Source organism: Mchenga conophoros, linkage group LG8 (assembly GCF_057382185.1).
Source record: "Mchenga conophoros isolate Kocher_MC1m ecotype Shallow Benthic linkage group LG8, M_conophoros_male_GT1.1, whole genome shotgun sequence".
NCBI lineage: Eukaryota > Metazoa > Chordata > Actinopteri > Cichliformes > Cichlidae > Mchenga > Mchenga conophoros.
The window spans coordinates 16,058,895-16,081,610 of record NC_140533.1 but is presented as its reverse complement, the minus strand read 5'-3'; the positions used below and the strand labels follow the sequence as shown (position 1 = coordinate 16,081,610).

The 22,716-nt window shown below is 39.6% G+C and overlaps 1 protein-coding gene across 1 annotated transcript in view; it reads left to right on the top strand.

The window, feature by feature from the left end:
- Window positions 1-283: 283 nt before the first annotated feature.
- lrp2b (low density lipoprotein receptor-related protein 2b) overlaps window positions 284-22,716 on the top strand; it is a 46,925-nt gene continuing 24,492 nt past the window's right edge. Inside the window, exons 1-39 of the mRNA XM_085284566.1 lie at window positions 284-485; window positions 2,013-2,123; window positions 2,305-2,427; window positions 2,944-3,060; window positions 3,154-3,264; window positions 4,466-4,582; window positions 4,692-4,808; window positions 5,072-5,215; window positions 5,681-5,797; window positions 6,053-6,181; window positions 6,387-6,556; window positions 6,657-6,880; window positions 7,147-7,353; window positions 7,441-7,643; window positions 7,929-8,069; window positions 8,307-8,516; window positions 8,645-8,837; window positions 9,138-9,263; window positions 9,385-9,515; window positions 13,827-13,964; window positions 14,156-14,434; window positions 14,527-14,766; window positions 14,885-15,007; window positions 15,209-15,325; window positions 15,455-15,832; window positions 16,021-16,269; window positions 16,374-16,582; window positions 16,677-16,861; window positions 17,015-17,243; window positions 17,511-17,688; window positions 18,240-18,368; window positions 18,550-18,716; window positions 18,966-19,109; window positions 19,608-19,717; window positions 20,211-20,388; window positions 20,475-20,688; window positions 21,488-21,724; window positions 21,844-22,035; window positions 22,146-22,618. Of these exons, the coding sequence (XP_085140692.1) occupies window positions 419-485; window positions 2,013-2,123; window positions 2,305-2,427; window positions 2,944-3,060; window positions 3,154-3,264; window positions 4,466-4,582; window positions 4,692-4,808; window positions 5,072-5,215; window positions 5,681-5,797; window positions 6,053-6,181; window positions 6,387-6,556; window positions 6,657-6,880; window positions 7,147-7,353; window positions 7,441-7,643; window positions 7,929-8,069; window positions 8,307-8,516; window positions 8,645-8,837; window positions 9,138-9,263; window positions 9,385-9,515; window positions 13,827-13,964; window positions 14,156-14,434; window positions 14,527-14,766; window positions 14,885-15,007; window positions 15,209-15,325; window positions 15,455-15,832; window positions 16,021-16,269; window positions 16,374-16,582; window positions 16,677-16,861; window positions 17,015-17,243; window positions 17,511-17,688; window positions 18,240-18,368; window positions 18,550-18,716; window positions 18,966-19,109; window positions 19,608-19,717; window positions 20,211-20,388; window positions 20,475-20,688; window positions 21,488-21,724; window positions 21,844-22,035; window positions 22,146-22,618 (6,927 nt within the window). The 5' untranslated portion in view covers window positions 284-418. The remainder of the gene's footprint in view (window positions 486-2,012; window positions 2,124-2,304; window positions 2,428-2,943; window positions 3,061-3,153; window positions 3,265-4,465; window positions 4,583-4,691; window positions 4,809-5,071; window positions 5,216-5,680; window positions 5,798-6,052; window positions 6,182-6,386; window positions 6,557-6,656; window positions 6,881-7,146; window positions 7,354-7,440; window positions 7,644-7,928; window positions 8,070-8,306; window positions 8,517-8,644; window positions 8,838-9,137; window positions 9,264-9,384; window positions 9,516-13,826; window positions 13,965-14,155; window positions 14,435-14,526; window positions 14,767-14,884; window positions 15,008-15,208; window positions 15,326-15,454; window positions 15,833-16,020; window positions 16,270-16,373; window positions 16,583-16,676; window positions 16,862-17,014; window positions 17,244-17,510; window positions 17,689-18,239; window positions 18,369-18,549; window positions 18,717-18,965; window positions 19,110-19,607; window positions 19,718-20,210; window positions 20,389-20,474; window positions 20,689-21,487; window positions 21,725-21,843; window positions 22,036-22,145; window positions 22,619-22,716) is intronic.

Here is a 22,716-nt window from a genome sequence, read left to right as displayed (position 1 = left end):
CAAAATTTAAAATGTATAAATTCCTAATGTTTTATATAGAACTAAAAAATAACTACTTCCAGCTACTTAAAAGGAACCAATAATCGATGCTTTAACTTAGTTAACCTTTTTTTTTTTATAATCTTACACAAATATGACAAGTTGCTTTTTCTTGCTGACATAGACAACATTCCAACAATTAAAAGTTAATCTTAGATCAAGTTTATGTAAAATAGCTGGCCATAAAAAGCTGTATAACTCCATCTCAGATCACTCCTTCCTTGATTGGTCTGAGCCATACATCTACTATCTGAAGTCATTCTCTTTTGGGTTTGGGAGAGTAAGGGCACAGATTTAACATGAGCATACATACTTTGTCAAACTAACGCCAGACCTGAGGAAGACAAGATCACTCCAAAAGAAAATAGAGCTTTAAATTATGGACCTTAAAGGTCTTCATCTTCTAATTCTTTTGCTGCTGTTCCAGGGATTTAAACTTGTTCAAGGTAGGTGTGCACTCTTCATTTCAAGAAAGCATACTTTTAGGTAAGTAATACACTAGTAGTACAATAAAAAGGGGAAAACTGTGTTATACCAGTGATTTTTTTCACCAAAATGTGTAATTTCTGTAAGTGATTTGAGTTCTAAAATCTGAAAAAAGTTAATACTTTTAACCACTACCTAAAATAAATGCTATAATTTAATGTAAAAATCTCAGTTAACTGAACTTAAACAAAAAGTACATTTTTAAAAATCTGAAAACATGTTGTGTACTTACAAAACTAAAATAATATTTTTTAAAAAACAAGAAACTACTGTATGTTTTTGGTTTTAATTTTTAGCAGTTTGGTTTAATCCAGTCTAATAACTTCAGTTCCTATTTATTTATAAATCACCAAATCACAACAACAGTTCCCTCAAGGTGCTTTATATCATGAGCTTAAGACCACATATTAATACAAAGAGAAAAAAAAAAAAGAAAAGATGTGGCAAAATCATATCACCCTCTCATGAGCAAGAGGTTTGGTGTTGGTGGAAAAGAAAAACTCTCTTTTAACAGGAAGAAACCTCTGGGAGAACCAGGCTCAGGGAAGGATGGCCATCTACTGCAACCTGTTGGTGTGAGGGGAGAAAGAGAGCCACAGATTAATAATAACTAATAGTTAAATGCAGAGAGGTGTGTAAACACACAGTGAGTGAGAAAGGTGACTGAAGAAGAAACACACAATGCATCATGGGAAGCCCCGAGCAGCCTACACCTATTGCAGCACAACTAAGGGAGAATCACCTTATCCAGCTTTAACTATATGCTTTATCAAACAGGAAAGTTTTAACCATAATCTTGAAAGTAGAGAGGGTGTCTGTCTGTCAAATCCAAACAGGAAGCTGGTTCCACAGAAGAGGGGCCTGAAAACTGAAGGCTCCGCTTCCCATTCTGCTTTTAAATACTCTGGGAACAACAAGTAAGCCTTCAGTCTAAGAGCGAAGTGATCCAGGGTGATCTAATAAATTTTAACATTTTTAAACAACAACAGAGCAAACTCATTCTTAACTAAAACCAAACTGCAATCAAAACTAAATGATTAACCACAAATTTCATTTAGAAAAATGAAGCAGAATTAAAATAGCTAGCTTTTCTACTAAGTACACGAATTCAGTTAACGTTGTGCTAAATTAAAGTTTGATAATGAGTTTAAAATGATGGTCTCATAATCTCCTGGGTCATAAGTTGGACTGCTGAGGTGTTAATTAGTCATGTTTAAAACGCCGACTCACATGTTTAAAGTTCAGAAGCTGCACACGGAGGAAGTAGCTCTCATAAACATAGTAACTCATTTGTGAAGAAAACTATAAAACATGTTCATCTTACTTAAGAAACGTGGACTTCAAGCAATTAAATATCAGCTAGCTGCCTGATTTCCACCTATTTTTTATATGTATATTTTGTAAACGATTTCTAACCAAATCTGTGCATGTGAAGCACACATGCTGGCCATTAAAAAAAGAAAGAAAGATATTTTATCTCTCTACAGGAAGTTGTGGAAGTGATCAGTTTCAGTGCAACAATGGACAATGCATCGACATAGGCTGGAGGTGTGACGGAACGAAAGACTGCACAGATGATTCAGATGAGCTGAACTGTCGTAAGCATCGCAAACAATCACAGAAAAAAATCCCTTTAAGAAGTCAGACATATGTTGGTACATGTGCTCTTGCTAATGTAACAAAAATAAAACAAAGAGAAGAAATGTGAAGCCAAGCATAAACTGTATGACTTACATTTCTTTTGTATCCTAAACAACTGTTTTGCTCCTTTTGTTGCAGCACCTCCGTCGTGCACCTCACAGGAATTTAAATGTGTGACAAGCGGTGAATGCATCCCATCAGGATTTGTCTGCGATGGGGAGGAGGACTGCATCGACGGCTCAGATGAGCAAAGAACCTGTGGTATGCAGAATGAATGCTTGAACGTGGCATCAAAGAACAGAGAAATGAACAAACACTTTTGTTTGTCCTGAAAACTGTCATAATCACAAGACAAAAAAAATGTGTACTTATAATGAAGTAATGAAGACTTAAACTAGGTGGCCTCTAAAGGTATTGTTCATAATTTCAAAAGGAACAGAAACTATACAAAATAAAAAAAAAGTTGATTCTTTAAATGATCTGTAAAAGAAGCTATCTAAACTAAGCATTTCAAGTATCTAATGTTAAAACTTAGGTCTTCCAATATTCATGAATTTAAAGTTAACACTGTGGTTTATTCATTACACAAACCCGTTATAACAGACAGTCTACATTATGAACCATTTCTTTTGTAAAGTCTATGTTTGGCTTTCAGTGTGGCAAAGACTTATTGAACCAAGAAGTAATTCTATAATCACATTACGCTCCTTGTTAGAAGTCTAATTCTCCCACAAAGTGGATTTTTGAAACAAGCCTAGCTTCATATTTTTGGTTCAGGTGGACGGACCTGCAGCCCAAACCAGTTCACCTGTCGGGAGGGCCAGTGTATCCCCAGCAAGTACAGATGTGACCACGTAAAGGACTGCGTGGACAACTCTGATGAGAATAACTGCAGTAAGAGTTTTAGATCTAGATGTAACCGGCCATGGTTACTTTACTAGATGATAGTATTCTAATTGTAATGGAGGAACTACTTGTTGTTTGCAGACTATCCACAATGCACTGAGAAAACCTGTGCCAACGGGGCCTGTTACAACAACTCACAGCACTGCAATGGACGAGAAGACTGCAGAGACGGCTCTGATGAATTCAACTGTAGTGAGTAGATAACGCTTCTTGTTTTCAACTCCACCAAAGTAGGAAAAAAAATTTTATTTATCTCAAAATTTCAAGTTATGTCTGAGCAAGTCAGACTTTCAACATACTGAACTCAAGATTTCCACCTACTATGTCAATCCAAACTTTGCGATATGTAACTTGAACTTTTGAGATTGACAACTTAAAATTCTGAGTTAGTGAGTCAGAATTTTAAGATACCAATCTGAAATTTGAACTCACCAACAGGAGAAAAACATTTTTCAGTTGTGGAAACTAGCTTCCATTGTCTTGTCTGCACCTTTAAAATTCAACACTTTTCTTACCTATCTTACCTTTACATGCCTTAAAGTGCCGAGCACAGCTAAGTCAACATGTTGAGTTACATGTCTCAAAAGTTCGACTCAAAACTTCAGGTTAATTGTGAGCAAGTCAAACTTTTGTCACACTAAACTCAGAATTTCAAGATACTTGAGATACCAACCTGATGTTGGGCCTCATGGACGGCAAAAAAATTCTTCAGTAGCAGAAATAGGCTTCTGTAGTCTCTTCTGCGTCTAATTTAACAAAAATTCTAATAAATTTATGTATATTTATACTTTTTCTATTAATTATATTTTTAAAATATGCTATTACCTAAATTTTATTAGTGTTCTCCTGTTGTATAAACATAGCAAAAAGCCATTTCCAGACACCATATTTGTTTGGCCTCTAATGGTAGGTCCTGCATGGGGTGTTAAGATGATGCATGAAATGATGTTGTGCAGCAACATTGCAGAATGTTTTCATCCCAGTTGCTTAAAGAACATATTCACAAAACGGTTGCCGTGTTTTAAAGCAACTAAAAGTTTTTAAAGTTCATTTTTATTATTTTCATATTATATATTTTGATAGTTATGCTTAACTCCTAATTAGCCAGTTTTATTCTGCATAATGGCTATGAAGTATTTTAATTTTATTTGGTTTACAGGTAATGATAGCCCAGCTATGCATTATTATAGTTTAGCAGTCTATGGTGCCAGAGAGCAGTAAAGTCTCAACCTTTGTACCTCTGGATCTTTATCAGTCTGGACTCCTCGTGATTTTGATGAACCTAAATTGAGATGTGTTCACTTGTTACTTTAGTTTTTGTGAGTCATAAATCATTTTAATAATTAACATATTGCTGGACCTCCTGTAAATCCAGTCTCTGTTTTATTTTCAGCAACTCAGCATTGCCCCATCCACCAGTTCCAATGTGCAAATGGCTTCTGTATCCCGATGTCATTTGTGTGTGACCACTGGGATGACTGTGGGGATGACAGTGATGAGCAAAACTGTGGTACGGGTGAATGAGACCGAACACACATGCTAGCTAATTATGAGCCTCTTTTACATTTTAAATTGTGTTCAATAAGCACAGGCTGCCATTTAACTTACTGGTTGTCTAGATTACCAGAGCTGCAGTGGCAACCAGTTCACTTGCGCCAGTGGCCGTTGCATTCCTCAGCAGTGGGTGTGTGACAAGTTCAACGACTGTGGGGACTACAGTGATGAGAGAGGATGTGGTGAGAAAACTTGACTGATTTACTAATATGTGACATTGTTTATGACTTTCAATAAAATAATTTTTAAAAAGTTCATGAAAATGTCAAGATTAGTTTAACTATTAGACGTATTAGAAGGTTCATTGAGTTTTGAAATCACTCTTCAAGAGTTAAAGCTCAAATTATACCATCATAACAAATCAAGAAAGATTTTTTCCTCACAACAACATGAAAGAATGTTTGCATATTTTTAACATAATTATACGTCTTTCAATGTTTTTCAGATAGTAACTCCCGAGACTGTTACCCCGGTGAGTGGGGATGCCCAGGCTCGACCATGTGCATACCAGTGGGAAACGTGTGTGATGACAAGCCTGACTGTCCTGGAGGCACAGATGAGACCAACACCACTGCACAGCAAACCTGCGGTAAGCCTGACGTGTACAAGTCCCGCACTAAGAATTCTACCATTTATGATAATATCATGTCACACCTGCCTTTAATCTAAAAAACAACAACAACAACAAATGAGATGAATCTGAAGGAATTGAAGTGATCGAGATCTTGTCGAGTGTAGAATGTCTCACGTTTTCAGAACCGCAATTTGATAAATTTGGGTGTAAGGGCTTTGGCTATAGTGTCGAGTAATCACAAATGTTTACCAGATGTCAGCTGCTCAGATACTATAATCATAACTTTTGCATTCCTTATCACTGCCTTAACACACACTTGGTTTAATATTAACTTTTTGCAGGTCATTTTCAGGCCTATAAAGCTTATTACGATACCAATAACGTCCTGGCATCCAAGCTTCTTAGAATAGGATTAATTTTACACTTTTACCGTTGTTTACATTTGTCCATGATGTTCATTTCTGTGATGTTGACTCACAGGCCTGGAAAGGTGCTCAGCCTTGAGCTGTGAGTTCTACTGCCACCCATCTCCTCAGGGTGGTGCATGCTACTGCCCTGATGGCTTCATTGTAGCCAATGACAGTCGGTCGTGTGTAGGTGAGTTCTTTTATATGTATTTTTTCCCTAAAAACATCGTCTCTATGTGTGGCAGTGTTAAAATTGAATCAGACATCGACAGCACACACAGTTTTAGCAACTTGTGTTTTGCGTCCTGGAAAAAGCACAGAGCTTTGAGGAAGCATAAACTGTGTAATTTCAGTGTGTTCTAGCTGCAAATCATTTGTGTAGACTCTTACTATAATGTCCCTCACATTATACATCCAAAACATGGCTGTTTGTTCTGTTGCCCAGACTACAATGACTGTCAGATCTGGGGCATCTGTGACCAGCTGTGTGAGGATCGTCCTGGCACACACCACTGCAGCTGTGCTGATGGATACGTCTTGGAGCAAGGTCATGTTTGCAGAGCAAATGTGTCAGGTACAGAGAGTGCACACATGTCATGGTACCTGTGTTTAATTTTGCTGTTTAAAAGATGAGACTGAAATCATTAAATTAAAAAGACATTATTGTTTACAGTCCAGCTGAGTGACAACGATCTTCAAATATCATTCTTTTCCTCATATTTTGTTTGCAATTACATCAATGGTTACATTTTCTCGTGTCTGTTATTTGTGTTTTTCAGCTGGGCTGCCACAGCTAATTTTCACCAATGGGGGTGATGTGATGATAGCTGATCTGCACGGGCGCATTGTCAGGATTCTGGTGCCATCCCAGGGAAAAGGTTTAGCAGTGGCAGTCGCCTACAGCTGGCACAATGACAAAGTCTTCTGGAGTGATACTTATACCAAAAAAGTCAGTTTGAATTTAATGTCTGATGAAGTTCTTGATTATGTTTTATTGTTATTTTTTATACAACAAACATTAATCCAAAACTTTGAAATTCTTTTGCCAGGTTTATTCCGCCAACTATTACGGAGGCGACATTAAGGCAATTCTGAATAATTCGGTTCACAGCGTCCAGAATATTGCAGTTGATTGGATCAACCTCAAACTTTATGTACTGGAGGCCAGGGTGGAGCGCATTGATGTGTGTGACTTTGATGGAGGAAATCGAGTGACGCTGGTGGCTGAAAACCTGCGGACTCCTCATGGCCTCGCCCTGGACCCAACAGTAGGGTGAGTTTAAATAAATGACGTGGTTTTATAATCACAAAAAGATTGAAATATGAGTTTAGGTTTGGACATTAGTTTTTGAATTACTGGCAATTTTTTCATCTACAAATTCAGTGTCAGGAAAAAAGTTTGATAAACATCATAATTTTGTGAGTTGAAGATAATTTGAGTGTAAAAGATTGGATGTCCAAGAGTCTTTGAGTTCACCTGAGTTTTGCTCATATAACTCATATAACATCCTTTTACATTTATTTTTTTTTGGTTTGTAGCTACATGTTCTTCACAGACATGGGTGGTAACAATGTGCAGTCTAAGCTCGAACGTGCCTTCATGGATGGCAGCAATCGTTTCGAGCTGGTAAAGAGCAGGCTCGGCACGCCAACAGGAATTACCCTTGATATCATCACCCAGAGGGTCTACTGGTCTGACAGCCACTTTGACACAGTGGAGACTGTCACGTACAGCGGTTTGGACAGGTAAAGGTTACATTAGAAATAAATTGTTGACCTCCTTCAGTTGTATCCTCCTTGATGTTCTTTCTAAGGCGTACTTGTTTCACATAGAAAATTAGTCCTCAATGGTGGAACACAGTCGCCACATCCTTTTGGAATTGCTTTATTTGAAAACCACGTATTCTTCACTGACTGGAGCAAGATGGGTGTGATCAGATCAAATCGCTTCAATGGCAGCAACCCAACCCTCCTCTATCGTGCCGCGAACCGGCCAGGCCATGTTGTCGTCTCCCACCCTCTCATGCAGCCTCTGGGTAAGGAGATTCAGTCACATTCAGTCTGAGGAAAACAACTTTAAAATGTCTGCTTTCCCTTGAATATAATGTAACAAGATGCCTCTTAATTTATGGTAAAAAATAAAATATTAAAAATGTATTTCTCCAGATATCGTGAACTGCTTACTCGACTAAAAAAATCTACCAACTGTGTTGTGAACAAATTTTTATCTTATCACAAAAAGAAAATTCTTTGTTATCTATAAGAGCTACATACTACACTGAGTGATGTCATAAAATGATGACATCTGTCTTGTAATGCAGTGAAGAACCCTTGTGGGAGAAACAATGGTGGCTGTGAGCAAATTTGTGTCTTAAGTCACCGCACTGACAATGATGGTTTGGGCTTCCGCTGTAAGTGTCGCCATGGCTATGACCTCCATTCGGACCTTCGGTCCTGCTTCAGTAAGTTTATCTAATTTGTAAAACGACCTTACCCTTCTCTTATACACGTGTTTATATACGTGTTTCTGTTCTGGGTTAAAAAAATAGTTAATGAAATGTATAATAATGTGCTGACAATTTAAAAAATTACAATCCTTTCTGGTAAGCTAGATCTGGGAATTTTAAGTTTTTTTTTAATATATCATTTAAACAGCAAGTTTATATGATAATAAGCCCTGGCACTAATTTTTTGTGCAGAGGTGAAGGACTACTTGCTGGTGGCCTCCTCACTGGCGGTGCGGGGAATCCCACTGAATCTGTCCACGCAGGAGGACATCACTCTGCCCCTCACAGGCCTCGGGGCGTCTTTTTCTGGCTCTGCAATGGAGTTTGACGGCAATGAGGGGACTGTTTTCTACAACGACAGGTCCAAAGGCCTCATCTATAAGTCGAACCTCAATGGCAGTGGTGAGTTTTTGACTTGGGTAAAAAAAAAAGAAAGTGGCACTTAGGGTGCTGAGTTTTATAACCTAACCTTGATATAGTTACAGTGTTTAATCAAAGCGATCTCACCTATTATATTTATCCAATCTCAGTTCAGCAGATTTTGACAGGCTACAGAGTGGGGATAGTTGATGCCATGGCATATGACTGGACCTCAAAAGTTTTGTTTTGGACCACAAGCACCTACAGCTCAGTGGTAGCCTTCAGAGTCACAGACAAGTCCAGACGAGACATTGTGACGGGATTAGGGAACCCAAAGGGAATTGCAGTGCATCCTAGTGCTGGGTGAGTTATCAGATTTATCACAAATAACTCCTGAAAGATACTTTGCCTGAGCAGGTTTTAGTTTGTAGAGACAGGAAGGAAATTAAACACAATAAATGGTAATGAATATTTTTTTATTCAGATTTTTCTGATCATAGAAAAATGCTGTCTATTCAAACCACTTTTACTATACTCACTACTCTACACTACTACTTCCTAAACCACAGCCATCACATGGGCCTCCACCCTTTATATTCAGGATAACAATTATCATTATTCACTGTAGTCTACTGCATTACTTCACCAAACATTTCTCCACAGCTACTTGTTCTGGTCTGACTGGTATCGTCCAGCAGTAATAATGAGAGGCTTCACTGATGGCAGCAATGCTGTCCCTCTTGTCAACACAACACTGGGATGGCCATTTGGGCTTGCTGTTGACTATATGTAAGTAGAGTGGTCAACTATGTCAGTTATGAGAATACCTGCTTGGCTCCATTTAAGGAATAATAAACAGTATATTGTATGACTCAGCTACACTTCTTCTTTGTGGATTTCTCTTTGACAGGAATAACAGGCTGTACTGGGTCGATACCCTTCTTGATCAGATTGGCCACATTGATGTTGAAGGAAGTGACAGACAGACATTTACCAACATCGGCCAGATCACTCAGCCCTACTCTTTGACAGTTTATACAGGTTAATTCAACTGTACACTCATTCAGAATACTGCACAAAACACAAACACACCATACTCACCATAAGCAAGCTCTTAAGGAAACCAAGGTTAGCCTTATTATTGTTCAATTCAATTCAATTCAATTTTATTTATATAGCGCCAAATCACAACAAAAGTCGCCTCAAGGCGCTTCATAGATACAGAGAAAAACCCAACAATCATATGACCCCCTATGAGCAAGCACTTTGGCGACAGTGGGAAGGAAAAACTCCCTTTTAACAGGAAGAAACCTCCGGCAGAACCAGGCTCAGGGAGGGGCGGCCATCTGCTGCGACCGGTTGGGGTGAGAGAAGGAAGACAGGATAAAGACATGCTGTGGAAGAGAGACAGAGGTTAATAACAGATATGATTCAATGCAGAGAGGTCTATTAATACATAGTGAGTGAGAAAGGTGACTGGAAAGGAAAAACTCAATGCATCATGGGAATCCCCCGGCAGCCTACATCTATTGCAGCATAACAAAGGGAGGATTCAGGGTCACCTGGTCCAGCCCTAACTATATGCTTTAGAAAAAAGGAAAGTTTTAAGCCTAATCTTAAAAGTAGAGATAGTGTCTGTCTCCCGAATCCAAACTGGAAGCTGGTTCCACAGAAGAGGGGCCTGAAAACTGAAGGCTCTCCCTCCCATTCTACTTTTAAATACTCTAGGAACAACAAGTAGGCCTGCAGAGCGAGAGCGGAGCGCTCTAATAGGGTGATATGGTACTACAAGGTCATTAAGATAAGATGGGGCCTGATTATTTAAGACCTTGTATGTGAGGAGCAGGATTTTGAATTCAATTCTGGATTTAACAGGAAGCCAATGAAGGGAAGCCAAAACAGGAGAAATATGCTCTCTCTTTCTAGTCCCTGTCAGGACTCTTGCTGCAGCATTTTGGATTAGCTGAAGGCTTTTCAGTGAGTTTTTTGGACATCCTGATAATAATGAATTACAGTAGTCCAGCCTGGAAGTAATAAATGCATGAACTAGTTTTTCAGCGTCACTCTGAGACAGGATATTTCTAATTTTAGAGATGTTGCGCAAATGGAAGAAAGCAGTCTTACATATTTGTTTAATATGTGCGTTGAAGGACATGTCCTGGTCAAAAATGACTCCAAGGTTCCTCACCGCGTTACTGGAGGCCAAGGTAATGCCATCCAGAGTAAGAATCTGATTAGATACCATATTTCTAAGATTTTCAGGGCCGAGTACAATAACCTCAGTTTTATCTGAATTAAGAAGCAGAAAGTTAGCGGCCATCCAGGTCTTTATGTCTTTAAGACATTCCTGCAGTTTAACTAATTGGTGTGTGTTATCTGGCTTCATGGACAGATAGAGCTGGGTGTCATCTGCATAGCAGTGAAAATGTATGCTATGTCTTCTAATGATACTGCCTAAGGGAAGCATGTATAATGTAAACAGAATTGGTCCTAGCACTGAACCCTGTGGAACTCCATAATTAACCTCAGTGTGTGAAGAGGACTCTCCATTTACATGCACGAATTGGAGTCTATTAGATAGATATGATACAAACCACTGCAGCGCAGTACTTGTAATACCTACAGCATGTTCTAATCGCTCTAATAGGATATTATGATCAACAGTATCGAACGCTGCACTGAGGTCTAGCAGGACAAGCACAGAGATGAGTCCACTGTCAGAGGCCATAAGAAGATCATTTGTAACCTTCACTAAAGCTGTTTCTGTGCTGTGCTGAGCTCTGAAACCTGACTGAAACTCTTCAAATAAACCATTCCTCTGCAGATGATCTGTTAGCTGTTTGACAACTACTCTTTCAAGGATTTTTGATATGAAAGGAAGGTTGGAGATTGGCCTATAATTAGCTAAGACTGCTGGGTCTAGAGATGGCTTTTTGAGTAAAGGTTTAACTACAGCCAGCTTGAAGGCCTGTGGTACATAGCCGATTATTAGAGATAGGTTGATCATATTTAAGATCGAAGAATTAATTAATGGCAGGACTTCTTTGAGCAGTTTTGTAGGAATGGGGTCTAAAAGACACGTTGATGGTTTGGAGGAAGTAATTATTGAAGTTAACTCAGAAAGATCAATTGGAGAAAAAGAGTCTAACTTAATATCAATGGTACTAAGAGTAGCTGTAGATAATATTACATCTGTGGGATGATTATTGGTAATTTTTTCTCTAATGATAAAAATTTTATTTGTGAAGAAGTTCATGAAGTCATTACTAGTTAACGTTAAAGGGATGGTTGGCTCAAAAGAGCTCTGACTTTTTGTCAGCCTGGCTACAGTGCTGAAGAGAAACCTAGGGTTGTTCTTATTTTCTTCAATCAGTGATGAATAGTAAGATGTTCTGGCTTTGCGGAGGGCTTTCTTATAAAGCAGCAAACTATTTCTCCAGGCTAAATGATGATCCTCTAGATTTGTGACACGCCATTTCCTCTCCAGATTACGAGTCATCTGCTTTAGGGTACGTGTTTCAGAATTATACCACGGAGTCAGGTACTTCTGATTTGAGGCCTTAGTTTTCACAGGAGCTACAGTATCCAGAGTCGTACGTAGTGAGGAGGTGAAATTATTAACAAGATAATCGACCTCTGTTGGGGTAGCGTTCAGATAGCTGCTTTGCTCTGTGTTGGTACAGGGCATTGGAGATGATAACAGTGGGTGGATTATATTCTTAAACTTAGTTACAGTGCTTTCAGAAAGACATCTACTTTGATAAAGTCTACTCTTCACCGCTGTGTAATCAATTATTGTAAAAGTAAATGTTATCAGGAAATGATCAGACAGGAGAGGGTTTTCAGGAAACACTGTTAAATGTTCAGGTTCGATGCCATATGTTAAAACAAGATCTAGAGTGTGATTAAAGTGGTGGGTGGGTTCTTTTACATTTTGAGAGAAACCAATTGAGTCTAATAACAGATTAAATGCCATGTTGAGGCTGTCATTTTTAGCATCTACATGGATGTTAAAATCACCCACAATAATTATTTTATCTGAGCTCAGAACTAAATTAGATATAAAGTCTGAGAAATCAGACAGAAACTCTGTGTAAGGCCCAGGTGGACGATAGATGATAACAAGTAAGACTGGTTTCTGAGTTTCACAGCTGGGGTGGACAATGTTAAGCATCAGGCTTTCAAATGAATTAAAAGTCTGTCTTGGCCTTTCATTAATTAATAGGCTGGTGTGAAAAATTGCTGCCACACCGCCCCCTCGGCCTGTGCTTCGAGATTTCTGGTAGTTAGAATGGCTCGGGGGTGTTGATTCATTTAAACTAACATAATCATCCTGCTGCAACCAGGTTTCTGTAAGGCAGAGTAAATCAATTTGTTGATCAATTATTAAGTCATGTACTAACAGAGACTTGGAGGAGAGAGACCTAATATTTAATAATCCACATTTCACTGTTTTACTCTTTGGTTCAGATGTGGATACTGTATTGTTCTTTCTTTGTGATTGTTTATGTTTAAGTTGTTTGTTGCTGGTTTTTAGTTTGTTTTTTGTCTTTTTGGAAGCTGACACAGTCTCTATGGAGATGGGTTTTTGGGGGGGTAGCAGGAGGAGAGAAGCTGCAGAGAAGCGTGTAAGACTGCAACTCTGCTTCCTGGTCCCAACTCTGGATAGTCATATTTTGGGGGGTTTAATAAATTTGTCCATATTTCTAGAAATGAGAGCTGCTCCATCCAAAGTGGGATGGATGCCGTCTCTCCTAACAAGACCAGGTTTCCTCCAGAAGGTTTGCCAATTATCTATGAAGCCCACATCGTTTCTGGGACACCACTCAGACAGCCAGCAATTTAAGGAGAACATGCGGCTAAACATGTCACTCCTGGTCTGATTGGGGAGGGGACCAGAGAAAACTACAGAGTCCGACATTGTTATTTGATTACCTTCTGGCTTCTACAGTATGCATCTATTCGATATTCCCCAATTCCAAAAATGGAATTGGTAAATGGACTGGAACTTACATAGCACTTTTCTACTCAATTTAGTATTCAAAGTACTTTCTACTGCAAATCTCACTTACCAAAACAAATACACAATCAAGCAGTGCTTTTATCTATGCCCAAGAGCACATGCATTTACACTCCAATGGATGCATCGGGACAAATCAGGTTTCAGTTTCTTGCTCAAGAATACTTTGACACATAGCTGGAGGCTACAGGAACTGATTGATCCACCGACCTTGTGATTGGTAGCTGACCCACTCTACCAGCTTGTAACAACCACTAAATCACATTTATAACATTTAATGTATTTTAGTTACATATGCAACTGCTTGTAACGCAGCAATATCTATCTTGTAGACTACCTGTATGTGTCTGATACAAGGACCAGTGCTATATTCGAGATGAGGAAGAGGGACGGTGGTGGGAACATTATGGTCAGACAAGGAATCACCGGCATCATGAATATCAAGGCCTATACAGCTGACCTCCACAGCAGTAAGTTTATCCAAAGAAAGACACTGGATTCTGGAAAGTGCTTAGAGGTGCAGTTTAGTGCTGTAGGACCAGGACTTTGGAGTTTTGAGTGGCGGTAGGAAGTAAATGATCTCCTGGGTCAAGACAACACATGAGCAGTGATAAAGCAATCGAGGACCCTACTGACTTCTTCTCTGTGATCTTTCTGACAGCCTTCAATAGCCGATGTAACATGCTGCCAAATGGACAATGCAGCCACTTCTGTTTTCCAACTCCCAACTTTGGTCGAGTGTGTGGCTGTCCATATGGTATGAAACTTCAGTCAAATCAGAGGGACTGCATCAAGGACGATTCCGTTCCTCCACCTGACAACATCTGCGGGGACTACTCTTTCGAGTGTGACGAAGGACGTTGCCGACCTAACTCTGACCGCTGTGATGGGATTGTTGACTGCATAGATCAGACTGATGAGGCCAACTGCACAGATTCAGGTGAATGAAAAAGAAAAACGCACATGCTTAGGAGTTAGTGTAAGAAGATATTTTTAAGTAATCCAACTGATCGCCTCATTTATCTTTATCAGGAGCGACCTGCTCTCCGTACGCCTTCACCTGCAACAACAAGCATTGCATCTATGCCAGTTGGCGCTGTGATGGCATGGACGACTGCGGAGACGGCTCAGATGAGATTAACTGTTCCACTCGTGTCCCTACCAGCTGTTCATCCGGCTACTTCACCTGCAACAACAACAGATGCATCTCTGCAAAATGGGTGTGCGACGGTGAAAATGACTGTGGGGATGGCTCTGATGAGCACAACTGCAGTAAGCACAGATCCCACAAGTCTTCTTGAATTGCTGCACATACAGCTATTATGTTATTACATATTAACATACATGTTTAAAAATAAATAAATAAATGAGCTCTGTTTGTGATTATCAGATTCAACCATCACCACATGCCCTCCAAACTACTTCTTGTGTCCCGATCATCGCTGCATCAGTAGCTTCTATGTTTGTGATGGAGACCAAGACTGCTTGGATGGCTCTGATGAGAAAGATTGTGGTACGTATCTGGAAAATCATCCATGTTTTAGTAATTTTTTTAGATCTTTGGAGCAATATCGTATATTTAATGCAACTAGTTTGATGGCAGCAAAAAGCTGCAAGCCACTGATTGTAGTTGGCATATTGAACATATGTTTGTTGTTGTGTCATAAAAGTTTACTCGTCTTTTCTTTGTTTTCTGTTTCCTTTGTGTTTTAAGAGTTTTCCTGTTCCTCCTTTGAGTTTGCCTGTGCCAGTGGGGACCAGTGTGTCTATTCAAGTTATCGGTGTGATGGAGTGTTTGACTGCAGGGATCATTCTGATGAACAAGGCTGCCGTATGTTACCTGCACAGAATAATGTTTTGTATAATTATAGATTGGGAATTCCACTCTCTGCTCAAATTTATCAGAGAAAGTCAATGAAGTTTTAGTTATTTATTTATTTATTTTCTTTGACAACTCCAGCCACCCGAGGTCCAGGCCTCTGCCACGATGATGAGTTTCAGTGCCAGAGCGACGGTTTCTGCGTACCAGATGAGTGGGAGTGTGATGGTCACTCAGATTGCGAGGATGGGTCTGATGAACACAACTCCTGCCCACCTGTCACCTGTAGATCCAACTACTTCCAATGCGCCAACAAGATATGCATTCCAATGAGTTGGTTGTGTGATGGCGAAAATGACTGCCGGGACATGAGTGATGAACTGAACTGCCCCACCCCTCCGTTTACTTGCCCCTCCGGACAGTGGCTGTGTCCGATCAGTGAGGTGTGCATCGACCAGGACAAGGTGTGTGACGGCCAAAGGGACTGTCCCAATGGAGCAGATGAGTCACCTATCTGCAGTGAGTTAAATGCATTGTGTATAACATTTAAATCTCTAAATGGACATAAAAAGAAAAGAAATTAAGGATAGCTAAAATGCTTTATATTACTTAAAAACTGGTATAAGTAAGACAAAATGACAAATGTACTAGAATTTAAGACACAAATGCATTATATTACTAATACATTATATTACTAACTCCTGTAGATGAAGATGACTGTTCACTCAGCAACGGGGGCTGCAGCGACAGTTGTATTCAAGGCCCATTTGGGGCTGAATGCACCTGTCCACCAGGATATCAGCTCCTCAATGACTCAAAGACCTGCGATGACATCAACGAGTGTGTGGTTCCTGGTTTCTGCAGCCAGCAGTGCTACAATGAAAGAGGAAGCTTCAGGTGCCACTGTTCTGATGGTTACCTCCTAGAGCCAGATGGACGGACCTGCAAAGCTACGAGTAAGCAACAAGCAACACAATACAGGAACTGTGTAACTTATATAGATACTTATAAAGATACTACAGTTCTTTCAGTGACCAACAAGCTCTTTTTCCATCTTTAGACCCAAGTGCAGCTGTGCTTTTGCTTGCCAAACGTAGCCAGATCATTGCCAACCGAGTCAACATAAGACCACCCCTGATGAGTCCAGTGATCACCGGTTTAAGTATTGTGACTGTAGACTTTGACAGTGTCACTTCCAAAATCTACTGGGCTGATACCAAAGAGAAAAAGATATGGAGTGCCTACCAGAACGGCACTGGCAAACAAGCGGTAAGGCTAACAACAGAGTTTCTTGCTTTATAATCTCAACATTTAAATGAACGGTTTAATTTTGTGAGTGCTCAATATGTCCCTGTTGTTTTAGGTGTTCTCATCTGGTCTGATGGTAACAGAGAGTATTGCTGTCGACTGGGTTGGTCGGAATCTGTATTGGACAGACTCTGTCATGGAGAACATTGAGGTTTCCACTCTGGATGGTCGTTATCGCAAGGTCCTCATGAGTAGAAATATTACCAACCCCCGTGGATTGGTTTTGGACCCCCGTAACCAGTAAGTACACTCAAGTTACATGGATGTTATGCTAGTATTACATTATTTAATTTAATAGTTAAGCAAAATGCCCTTTATAAATACATTTTCACCCTTTTTTACCATACTCAAGAAGTACATCATTGACCTCTCTGTCTTTCTCATTCATGCCAGTACCAACCTGATGTTCTGGTCAGACTGGGGCCAGAACCCCAGGATTGAGCAGGCCAGCATGGATGGAACCATGAGAAAAGTCATCGTCAGCACTAAGATCTACTGGCCCAATGGCTTGGCCCTGGACTACACCACACAAAGAGTCTACTTTGCAGATGCCTATCTCAGATATATTGACTACTGTGACTATAATGGAAACAACCGATATCAGGTTATGGCAAGCGATGTGGTAAGTTTAGTTTTTCCTGTTTTTCATTATAAGGAGGAAATATTTACTACTTGTTTAAAGTTTATACCCTTTTAATCATTTTTCAACACTGTTTAGAGAACTGAGACAATTTGGTGTCACTCCTCACCACATGCATTAAAGCCAGGGGTGTTATCATGTCTGTTATTGGAGGTTACTGGCATAAACCATTCAAATACAATGAGTGTTACGTTTAAAATATAATCATTGTTCACAAAAAGTTTTTATCCTTTGTGTGTCTAACACCAGGTTCTCCAGCACCCATATGGTATGACCATCTTTGAAGACACCATATACTGGTCAGAACATTATACCAGCAAGGTGATGAGTACCAACAAGTTCCATGGTGGCAACATCACTACTCACATGAACAATGTCTACCAGCCCATGGGCATTGTGATGGCTCATCCCATCAAACAACCCACAGGTAGTTTTCAAATAAAAAACAAATCTTACTTGGATACTTGTAGCTTTAAGAAGTGTATTAAAATGTGTTGATGTCTATAATAACTGAGTACATGAGTTTCACACACACACTACAGTGATGCTCTACTGTAATAGTTAAACAAAGTTTAACTCTTCACAGAGAATGTTCTTTTTTCCTTTCTATTGTGAACCCACTATAAAAGTAGAAATTTATATTGTAAATAGTGAATAAACAACAACTTTCTGTCATGTAAATGTTTATGTATTACTTGGTTACTTTGGGGTAGTATGAATGGATATGGAGGAGGTCCTTATCAGTTCTGGTCCCCTGGGGCACAATTTTGATACCCTAAAGAAAATAGGTGGATCAAATCATGCCAGCAAAATGCTCCCAGAGGCACCAGATCCCTTCACTGTGAGCGTGGAAGGCTCAGCTTGTTCCTTTCATTTGTCATCTGTTTGTTCACTAAATTCTTCTTTTAATGATACCAGTGTGATAGTTTAATGAATCCGATTTCAAGGCTGAAAGTGACTCTGCGCTTTTGTGTTTAGCCATCAACCCATGCAGCGAACACCTGTGCACTCAGCTGTGCCTGCTGTCAACACTGAGACCCAGGTACTACACCTGCCACTGCCAATCAGGTTGGAAGCTGGATGCTGACAAGCGCACCTGTGTTAAAGGTAATTTTGGTTTTACACCTTTCTCTGACTCACTGTTCGCAGAATTTAACAGTGCTGAATACAAATCAGTGTCAGTAATGAGTTTTCTGCTCGTGGTTAATATTCCTTTTGTAAATGTTTTGCTAAAAAAAAATCTCTCCTACAACTGTGCATCTCTTTGTTCTTCTCCATTCATTTCTAGATGAGACTCCCTTCTTAATGGTGGTTAGGGATACTGTGATTTTTGGCATTCCCCTGGATCCCACAGACCCTTCCAACAATGCAATGACCCCAGTGTCTGGCATCAGCCAGGGGCAGGATATTGACTTTGATGATCAGGAGCAGTTTGTCTATTGGGTGCAGAGCACTGTGAGTGGAGGTCTTAAACTGAAGAGGCGGAAAGAGTTTTATAACATGCAATAGATTTGAGTGTGAAACATGCATAGATTCTAAGATGTCTTATTACAATCAATTCATTATATTAGGAAGGAAATTGTATTTCATTTTAAATTTGAATAAGTTTAAAACAGAAGAAAAATGAGATCAGTGCACATCAATAGTACCTGCAGATTCTGAATAATTATTTTAAATTAATTGACTCTTTTGTTCTCATGCTAGGATTCGATTTGGAGAGTGAAAACCGACGGAACAAACAAAACTCAGTTTGCTCCAGCTGCTTTCATGGGCTCACCGGCCGGTCTGGCTTTTGACTGGATAGGCCGAATAATGTATTACACCAATCCCACTGCCAAAACCATTGAAGTAAGCATAGTGAGACACAGAATCATTTGATTATCAATTACTGATAAGATGCTGTCATGCCTAGGCTCACTTGTACCTGCAAACAAGTAAACAACACTTGAATTAGAAGAGATCAGAAAACACCGTGGCAAAAAAGATTAAATACAGATGTCGTCATGATGTTGTGTTTAATTACCAAAAATACCCCAAATCAAATATACTCATTTCCTTTTTTTTCCTTTTTTGTTGGATATTATTGTGGTATATTACTATTTTATTTTATTTTTATTATTATTATTTATTAAATTGATATATTTTCAAATTTTTGTTACTTGAAGAAGTTTAGTTTAGCAAATTATTACAACAACCTACAATTAAAAATGCTATGCATGGTTAACTCAGAGGTTTTGTATCTTTTTGATTGCAGGTTATGATTTGCCTTTTGTTCTTTTGCATTTATTATTTATTGGGGGATTTTTTTTTTTAGTAGACGTAAATAAAATACAATGTCGCACTTAGGTTATCCGTGTTGATGGAAGTGAGCATTACAGGAAGATCCTTATCACCTCTAACGGAAAACCAGAGGGAGTAGGAGAGCCCATTGGAATTGTGCTGGATCCAGCCCGAGGGTAAATCACATGTTCATAAAAATTAATAAATACATATAATTACCTTGATCAGCGCTATTTAGTTTGTATATATTATATGTAGATAGTACACAGCACACAGCACCCTCATTACCATTAAGAAGACAATAGTTGGCTGGTGAATATGTTGGCAATATATTCCCCTCACTTTTGCTTCCTGTGACATATATAACCCAATTAAAACAGTAACTTGGTCCAAGACGTCATTTAACTGAATGTCTACATGATTTTTTTATTTCATGATATTAGAATATTTTTCCATTTTAGTGAAACTAACCTAATGTAACTTTTTTAGCGTAAAATCTAAGAAATCTCTGTTTTTTGGACTTTAACATCCTGTTACCTATCAGCATTAGTGTGGCACCAGCAGCAAATCTTGCGCATAGGTGTGACGTTTGACTGAATGGGAGGAGAAGTTGGCGGTATGACTCGCTGAGATCACATCACTTGTCATGTTTAACCTTTCCATCCACAGAAAGTTATTTTGGTCAGACAAGGGGTCGGACAGTGGAGTTCCTCCAAAGGTCGCCAGCGCTGACATGGATGGCAGCAACCTTGTGAACCTCTACACAGGCAGCATGGCTAACATAGGGTTCATCACTGCTGACATCTCCACCATGAAACTGTACTGGGGCGTGGCTGGCACAGGGGTGGTGAGTACAAGTTACCTGTTTAATATGTAGACTTTAACTAGAAATGTGATCACTTTAATATTTTCAGTTCGTTCTTATTTTCCCAGATTGAGCGTGGCACTATGGACGGGGCAAGCCGTGTGACAGTGGTCAGCAGTCTGTCCCACCCATGGGGGCTGACTATTTACCAAAATTACCTCTACTACACTGACCTGGACTATGAGGTCATTGAGAGGGTGGAGAAGGACACTGGCGCCAATATGGTGGTGATGAGGAGCGGCATGTCTGGCCTCCATGGTCTCAAAGTGCATGCAAGAGACAGTATGTGAATCAAGTGTCTTTCAAATAACTACAGAAGTGTCCGTTCTTTGGGTTTTTGGTGTTCTCATGCAGACTGGTTAGATTATATAACAATTAATACCAGCCAGTGACTGAGGGAATGATATTTAGGGCTAATTTTATTTCTTTTTCTGAATCTAGCTTTTTGTGTTTTGCTCATAACATTTTCTTGTTTTTCACAAAAAGTAAATGATCTTTCATTTTGGGAGATTTCACTTGTGTGTGCATACTAGAATATACAATACTGTCTATGTTTGTGGGGTTTTTTTATTGAACATATCTGTACGTAGTACTATATTTTGGCCTTTTTTCTATTCTCTTACTCATTTTTTTTTCACTTTTCACTTTTTCTAATATATCTCTAATTCACTTTTTGTTCCTGTTCTTTGTGCTGCTGGAACAAGTGAATTTCCCCACTGTGTAAATCAAGTCTACATCTATGTCTTTGTCTATGTTAAGATGCATTTAAGTCTAGGACTCCTGACAAAAAAGGGTGCGTCACCTCTGTGTTTGAGATAGATCGCAGAATACGAAGAAGACAAGTATGTGAGGATATTGGGAAGCAGGTTTAATTAAAAGAAAAAAAAAGTCCAAACTTAGTTTATATGATCAAAGATTTTCTCTTGCTGAAAGTCACAGATTCGGCACAACACAAAAATTACTTGTATAATATCAGTCAAACCCTTTTCATGTCAGGAGATCTGGTATAAAGTCTTATTCTCCAGTCAAATATGGGCATCCAGTAACGCTGGCCTTCGCCACCCTGTCTTTTCCACCTCAGACTCAGCAGGAACCACTAATGCCTGCAGCTCCAACAACGGCGGCTGTCCGCACCTCTGTTTGCCCAAACCCGACAATAAGAAGACCTGTGCCTGCACTACAGGGTTTCACCCATCTCCAGATGGCTCCAGCTGCCAAGAGTATGAATCTTTCGCCGTTGTCTCCACTCGCTCATATATCCGTGGCTTCCACGTAAACAGCTCTGACCACTCTGAAGCTATGGTGCCTGTTGGCGGATGTATGTTGGCTTCTTATTGTTGTGAAATATGAAGTTCAAACCTGTTTTCATATTATATAGCATAGATTATAATCATCAACTTTCCGTTAACCCAAGTTCCTCTCTGATATTTTTCTCAGCATCATATGTCATTCATGATAAGGTGGATGCCCACATTAAATCTGGCTATGTGTACTGGACTGAGAACAGCACCTACTCCACATACAAGGGTATTTTCAAAGCCAGAACTGATGGAGGGCATTACACCAGAGTTCTCCCTTCAGGAGTTGGCGTAAGAGGCATTCAGGGTCTGGCTGTTGACTGGATTGCAAGTATGTGGCAACATCCACCAACAATTTTATCCATCCACCTCCACTAGCATTAATGTAAAATGTAAAGAATCTACAAAAATAATGTAGAATTTCTCTATTTACTTTTTCAGATAACTTGTATTTCACCAATGCTCATAAAACCGAAACCTACCTGGAGGTGATGGCCATCAACACGACCTTCCGAATGATTCTCATTAAGTCCTCTGAGGATCAGCCCCAGGATGTGGCTGTCAGCCCTAAACTTCGCTACCTCTTTTGGACTGATGCTGGTCAGACACCGAAGATTGAGCGGGCCTTGCTGGATGGCACAAACCGCACAGTGTTGGCATCAGAGAGCTTAGCGTCACCTCGTGGCCTAACAGTTGATTACAGTAATAACTTCCTCTACTGGACAGATGATGTTCTTGATATGATCTCACGCATGGCCATAGACGGCACAGAGAGGCAGATTATTCGGTATGGGAGCCGCTATCCATCTCCAATGGGACTAGCTATATTAGGAAACTACATTCTGTGGGTGGATAAAAGGCTTGGAAAGCTCTTCCAAGCCAGTAAGGACCCAGCCAATACCGACCAGCCAGAGGTGAACATTGAATTTGCCTAATTTAGCACACAGTTGTAGTTTTAGCTGTCATTCTCTCCAGTGATAGCTTACAATAATATAAAGTACAGGTAAACAGA